Source organism: Atta cephalotes (genome assembly GCF_000143395.1).
Source record: "Atta cephalotes unplaced genomic scaffold scaffold00013, whole genome shotgun sequence".
In the NCBI taxonomy this organism is placed as follows: domain Eukaryota; kingdom Metazoa; phylum Arthropoda; class Insecta; order Hymenoptera; family Formicidae; genus Atta; species Atta cephalotes.
In genome coordinates this window covers 4,120,733-4,128,739 of record NW_012130077.1, presented here as the reverse complement: position 1 = coordinate 4,128,739, position 8,007 = coordinate 4,120,733, and the positions used below count along the sequence as shown (strand labels likewise).

The 8,007-nt window shown below is 32.9% G+C and overlaps 1 protein-coding gene across 1 annotated transcript in view; it reads right to left on the bottom strand.

The window, feature by feature from the left end:
- LOC105617533 (homeotic protein Sex combs reduced) overlaps nucleotides 1-7,633 on the bottom strand; it is a 20,133-nt gene extending 12,500 nt beyond the window's left edge. The window contains exon 1 of the mRNA XM_012199088.1: nucleotides 6,817-7,633. Within this exon, the coding sequence (XP_012054478.1) occupies nucleotides 6,817-7,633 (817 nt within the window). The remainder of the gene's footprint in view (nucleotides 1-6,816) is intronic.
- Nucleotides 7,634-8,007: the final 374 nt, after the last annotated feature.

The following is an 8,007-nucleotide window of genomic DNA, read 5'->3' as shown; positions in this document are numbered from 1 at the left end:
TATATATATATATATATATATATATATGTGTATATAATTTCTTTGTTTATCTATTAAAAAAAAACTAAGGATGTTTAGCTAAAATTATAGTTATTTGAATTTAATAATTTAAGTAATTATAATTTAGTAATTTTATATATATAAAAAAGAAGGGAACATTTGAGTATTTTAACTAATAGCAACGAATGACAAATATTTACATCTGATTTACGCCGGATATATTTCATAATATAGTTTGTTTTGCGGCGGACAGAGCAAAACGGTCGAGAATTTGATTACATCACATTAGGCTGTACATTTTAAAAGGATGATGTAAGTACACAGAATCGTTGATCTTTGTGTGATTTATTTATCACTGGCACATCCGTGCTCGGGCTGTGTGGTATATATAACTATTATACATTGCATGCAACTTATGTGTATCTTCTAAATCGAGTTGTCGCGACGGACGATGACGCTTCCGCACGATTCTTGCATTACCGCGGCTTGCAATAATCACCCGTCGCGAAAGGAGCGTTGTTAATAATCATTAGCAAAACTTCTAGAAGGTGCTGAAATGTTATCACGATATTAATAATACGTATATAGGAAATGATAAAATTATAGATATATGACTATTTATATTTAATATAGTTATCTCTCATTATTATAATCTAATTTAATCTAATATAATCTAAAAGAGATATAGTTATAAAACTGTGATTTCATTTAAAAAAACAAATTAATTTGGGTTTATTATTATTATTGCTTTTAATTGTTTTCTGATATTCGTTCTCTCAATATTGTTTTAAAGTATTTGCATCTCTCGTTCTTCTTCTACGCTCCCTTCTGCAAATGTTATTACGGATGTAATCAGTGTCGTGTTAAATAGCGTGAAACGTTTCCTCGAAATCTAGAAAAATCTCATGATATACGGTGAAGGAAAACAAAATACTTGCGGTTATTTTTGCGGAGCAGTTTTTTGATTCACGCGTTGTGACAAAACCACGAAATGTGTGTACCGGCGGCATCGCCCTTTACTACGCCATTCAGCGTTAGCTCGTAAATTTTCAGAAGAGGGAATCTTCTCCTCGGGGAGGGTTTGTCGGCCGAAAGGGCGACTGCAAGAGCATAAGGATCAAGGATCCCCGTGGCGACCGGGCCACGCAGCAACAGGCGGCCCACTTCGCCCTCGGCACACATCCATTACCCCATCGGCTCATCCCGTTTGCACTAGGCGCTTGCAATGAAAATTTATGTCCTAATAAGTGATTCGCGCTCTTCCCGCGGTTATACGCAAACTACAGTAACGATGGTAACTTTCTTCTCTTTGTACAACACATTTCGCTTCAACTGATTCATCACAATCGTAATTAAGAGTCATGAAAGAAAAAAATTATATTTTTTTCAATATTATTTTTATTTGAATTATTAGACTTTGAAATAGAGTACATTTCGTTGATTTAAAACATATTTAATATTATACATACGTATGTACGTTGTGCATGTATATACTTTAAATATAAGAGACAAATAATATTAATAATTTAATAATATTATCATTATGTTTTTATCGATATTGTATGGTAATTGTATCATATCATATTAATTAATTAATAAAAAATAACATTTTTATTTTTATATTATTTTTTAAATGTTAGTTTATTTTATTAAATTTTATTAAACAATAAACTTTATATTTATAAATTTAAGGGAAAATATGCTATGTTGTATGTATATGTGTGTTTGTATTATATGAATTTTCTAAAGAAATATGATTGTGAATTATTTTGAGACGATGACGAACAATCCTAGATTTTACTAACCCTAATGTCTTAGAACGTACGTATGGCGTGGATTGATTAAGTGTCTCGGGATAAAAACATTTTCGTCGGCGTAAAAATGCAGTATGCTATGTAGTTAGTAAAACCAGTTCTTTGAAGCTCGTCCTCGTATCTCCTTCTCCTGAACGCCGTAACCATACGTATGTATATACATATGTACGTGCATATTTGCTTAAGGCACTATTTTATTTGCACTATATTGAATCCAACATGTAAAATGCAATAAACAAAAAATCATTTTCTATTTCTTCGTTATTAGCATAAATATATGGAACTTTAGCATATGTAGAATTATGACAAATTAATCGAATAAAATGGCAATCAAGAAAGCTTGACATAATATCATGGTTCATTTAAATCATTTGTAGACGCCATTTCTCGACAAGAAAATTGTTCCGCCAACTATCACATATTTATGACATGTAAATGTGCTAAGGGCATTAAGTGAGATCCAGTTCCACTGGTTCGACTGTCTACCCTTCCGGCGTGGGGGATTCGTACGTTGGGAATCACGTTGGTAGCCATCTATCAATCGGGACACAGAAACGTGCCTTTCCTCGCGGCGCTCCGCACATCCTTATTTATAGCGGAATGATCGGCCCATAATTACAGACTCCATGACGAAAACGACCTTCTGCTTATCTAAACAGGGGCTACGGCACCCACTCGCATACACGCAGGTCGATATTTCGGAAATAAACTGCAGAACTGTCCATTTCACGCATCAATTACATGTTTATTCACGTTTGCTGCTCGTCAGATGATAGCTACTTATCTCGGACTTATCTCCGACTTGCTACTTATACTCCCGAAGATGACCCATATGCTTGTGGCTGCGTGATGATTTGCCGGCAGCAAGGTCATATTCTGGATAATTTTTACAATTTTTAAAATAATATAGTACATTGTGAAAAATGCAAAAAATTGTTCTAAATTTATACAAATACTTTTCAATTTTTATTAAAAAGTGTCTTCTGATATTCAAAAATTATAATAATTTAAAGTGGCGAAGGGAATTTCTTAACGCGCAAATAACAAACATAGAGGATAAATCTTTTATAATAATAGAGAGATTGTTGTTTTATTTTTTATTGATAAGATTTAATGAAAACGTATAATTGTTTCCTCGAGGTCTCTTACGTCAGCTTTGTTTATATAACTGGTGTGTAATTATACTTTTTTAAAGTAAATCTGCCCTCCACTTGCCTAATCTCATTTTAAAATATTTTTTCACCTTTTGCATTTTATTCCATTGCCTACATATTAATAATCCACAAATAATTATGCTAACATTTATGTAAACAATAATTCTTTTAAATAATTATCAATATCATCTATAATCGCTTCAAATAAATTATTTATAAAGTCATAAATTATATCTTATGATGTTTTAATGCTATTAGGTATAGTAAAAAGAAATCCATTATTTTTCCATTTCATGCAAAAATAATGGATTTCTTTTTACTACACCTAATATTAAAATATTTATGTTAAACTTAATTTTAAATTTAATTTTGTACCTTCTCTCTTAACTGAAAAAAATGTGTTTATTAAAATATTCTTATCGTAAAGACAATATATATGACTAAGGTTTCATTGCTTGTTTATAGAATAATATAATAGAATATTATAGAATAATATAATAAATATATTAAAACTAATAATTATATATACATTCTGATAAAAAAATGTTTCTTATAGAGCAAAGTAGTAAAATCATACATTAATGTACTATTTCGAGTAAGCCAGATCTCATTCGTTCTTTTGGCTATTAATGAACAGTTTATTTTTTCAAATAAAGTATTCAAACGTTTATACATCAGAAGACGCTTCAAAAGCGTCGGAACGGCTGGACGAAGTCTAAACGGAATGTCTTGTGTTGAGCATTAACCTCGACGAATCAATTATTTTCTTCTTAATGTAGATATGAATTATTTATTTTCATTTGTAATTGTTGTATTATTTTACTTACAGTTTTGATTTCTACATATTTGTTCAAATAATTTTCGTAAATCTCTCATACTTATTTAATGTACAAATGTATAACAACAATCGTTAATCTACTTTAAATTTAAATAATATTTTAAATAATTTTTTCTTTATGAAAGAAATCTTGTCCTTGAAATTTATTTCGATTGAGGTACAAACTAAAAGAGTTGATTTTGTCAGTAAATGTTAAAAATTCAGACAAACTGATGAAAATAAAAATCGGAGCATAAATCGGATGTAATGGGAGACGGAGCGTAAATCGGATGTAATGAGAAAAGCGTAAACGAAACTTTTAGAAGACGAAAACATCAAAATATATTGAAATATCAAAATATGATAGAAGCGTAAATGCTTCTTTTACATTTTATTGTTTCAATTTTCGCTTTTTAGAAATTTCGTTCATGCTTCTGTTATTTTTCCATAACATCCGATTTACGCTCCAATTTTTGTTTTCATAAGAAAAGGCATGAAGATATTAAAAAGCAATCCTAATTGATCATTAGATAACTATTTTAAGATATACTATTTCAAAAATTTTGATTTTACTTTGCTATTACTCTTAGCTACGCACTAATTATATTCCTGTGTTAGTAAATTTATAATAATATTTATTCATTATAGACCATATAATTTACCTAATCATATTTTTCAGACTTTTAAAAAAAATTTCTATTTTATTTGCTTGCCATATAAATTAATTTTTCTATCATTTTCATTAATCCTTATTATAAATAAGTAGTATTATAAGTAATTATAATTCATCAGTAAACATTCTTGAAGTTATCCATCACTATCGAATTTGCATCACTATTGCTTCAGAGTTTAATTATAGTTAGAATTCCATTAAATTGGAAATTGGTAATCGTTCAGGTAGTTAAGATACACATCGTGCTAAATATATACCTGTAGGGTCTTGTTTTTACAATATGATATTACCTATAACCGATAAAAAAACGATTTTGCAAACGAATTTGCTTACATCTCTTGCTTTTCGCGAATCGAAGCATACGCGAAATAATCATAACAGGGACATAAACCGAAGTAAAAGGATGCTGTATTAACCAAGCGGGCATCATGCGAACGATTGGGAGAGGAAGCCAAAACTTGTACAAGAAAGATCTGAGCTGCGTATCCCGTTTGGGGGCCGAGCCGAACGATCTGAGGCCCTCGTTCGAGCTAACCCGAGAGAACTAGAAGGAGAAGGCAACCCCCCGCGCCTTACAATGCAGCCTGATTTATGGCCCGGGCGCACATACATAGAGTTACACACGATATCATAATACCATTAATTCTTCGTCAAATTCCCCGCTGACTGAATCATACTGGCCGCGCAGTAAATCACGCGGGGCGACTAATGTGAGCGCGACCAGCGCGCTCGGCTGTTTTATCTTCTTTGAGCCACGAGGGCAGGTGAATCTAGTCTTGGTCTCCGCTGAATTACTGTTACCCGTTCTGACCGCACCCCCACACTACCTTTCGTTCGTATCTCAAATCGCGCGCGAGCTCATTTCCGTGTGTTTTATAAAGTACATATTCGGACGGATCCTAGAGAGAGCACGAGTGTGTGGTGACGCGACCGACGGTTTTATTGCGTTATCGAATATTTATTCCAAAATGTATTTACATGTATAATTGCTATTCCCCTGCTTAAACTAATTGTTTCTCTTATGCCTTATTTGTTTTCTCTCAATCTCGTGATAAATGTAGCAATATAGTAATATTTTGCCCTTAATAATTGCTAATTTATATTTTATTCAATTATTTGTATATTTGCTTGACAATTACACTTAACAAGGTACTATACAAAATATTTTCTTACACGAATTATGATCAGAAAGTTGCTTTATAAAGTGCTTTAAATTTTTCAATACAGTAATGTTAAATTTAATTTATTGATTATTCGCTATTTGATATTATTAATAATAATATAACTTTTAAAGACTTTAAAATACATAAAAAATTTTAGAGATATAAAAATATTTTCCAATTATTATTAATAATTATTTTGTTATTCGGTAATTTAATAATTTGTCAAATATTTCTTGCAGTATCCGTGGATAAAATGCGTATATTGCTTTAAAGATGTTTATTTTGTAATTATCTCACAATAAAATATATGTTCTTATATATTGTATAATATATAATATTTTTATTTAATTAATATGCACGTAATGCGCATTTCGACACATCAGATACTGTAATTTATTAATTGTTGTTCTACTACTCTTATGTAATATCTATTTAACTTTAGAAATACTGAATAGCGATCATTTGTATAAAATCTACTGAATATTATTATTTGTCTATTTTAATCTTTTCTTAATCTTTTTATACAAAAATTACATTATAGAGAGCCTCATTACGCAAATTAATATATTGCTGCACTTAAAACATAAAAATAAAGTAATTATTTACAAATATTTGCGTTTTAAATCAAGTGTTATATTTCAGATGTCAAAATTTATATATTTCTGTGTTTATCGAATATAAAATGTGTGTTTAAAACGAATAACGGTTTAAGTAGAGATTGTTATCATCAAATTGAATAAATTTGTGAGGTCGTGTATTTTAGCACTTCTACGCTTTTGATAGATAGATAATATTTGATAGATAGATAATATTCGAAAGTTAAAAAGAATAAATATATACATTCATACATATTAATATATTAAGCAAAATATTACATTGTATGTCATATTTAAAAATTTAAATGTGATGTACGATTTAATATATTGTTTAATATATTAATATAGATGAATATATTTATTAAAAATGTTATAAAATAAAACACTCAGATTTTTTTTAACTCTTAAACAGTTGTAATCTTAACAATATAACATATAAATTAATGTAATTGTTATTAATTTTCTCTTTTACCGATTTAATAAAAAATAAAGAGCAAGTTTCATTCGCAAACAAAAAAAGAAGAAACAGGACATGTATTTTGAAAACCACATCATTTTTAGCGATAATATTTAAAAGATAGATAAAATAAATGACTTACTCTGCCCAATGTGAACCCTCTTCATCCATGGATATATTTGAGGCGGGTTAGTGCCAGAAGTGTTTCCCTTGTTGGACGAATTATTACCCGTGCTAGAGGTACTGGATGTAGAGGAAGCGGGCGACGAAGCAGAAGATGCTGTTGTCAACGTTGAATTTCCTTCGCCGACGCCCCTCGAGCTACCACTGGGTGGTGAAGCAGCGGACGCAGCCACAGACGACCTTGACGAGCTACCAGGTGGTGAAGTCAATCCTGATGCGGCTTTACTTGTACCAGGTGCGACTAAGGGCGTTGGACTATTTCTCGAAGTAGATGTGGTTAAATCTTGCGGAGATGCCACACTGGTGGACGATGTCGAATCAGCATATTTGCAGCTGGACGTTGATGGTGCTGAGGGTGCCGAAGCACCCTGCAGAAGAGGTGTTGTTGGATCCGCGTGAAGTTGTTGCTGAGGATGATGTGATTGCTGATGATGTTGCGATTGTTGAGCGTGCATACCGTGTTGTTGTGACGTCGTGGTCGCATTTAGCCGAGGCTGCGGCTGCAGTTGAGTATAGTCTATCATTCCTGTTGGTGCTGTATGTTGCATACCCGACGCCGGTGTGGCATAAGGATGCTGAGGATAATGCTGTTGAGGCGAATAACAAGGTGCAGGATAGCTGGTAGAGGCTGCATTTGGATTGTAGTACTCGCCACCAGCCGGCGATGCTGCCTGCATCGGTTCTCCAGGTGAATTCGCGGTCGGTCTTGGCTGTTGCTGTGGCTGTTGACCCGCGTAGCATGATGCGAGCGAGTTGACGAACTGATAGGAACTCATTCTTCACGTACCTTCACCTGCCGTCAACGTCACTATATCAATATTGTGCACGTCTATGTTCCGTCATTCACGAAAACACTGACGTTGTGTTCGATTGGTTGAGGCGGTTGAACAACGCGCGTCGTCATTAAGTATAGAAACTTGTCATCGTGTTGCAATGACAAAAATCGCGCGACAGACACACGTGACCGGCTACTCCAAGTACAAGTTTCACCTTGTTCGTCGAACGATTCACAGCTATCACGACCTGTTACACGCGACAGAAACACGTCCCTAAGCGATTCGATAATGAACGAGGGGTTCAGGACTAATAGAGAGAGAGGCAGACGTCTGGCGGCAGGCGGGTCGAGCCTGAATTCGAACCGACCTGCGAG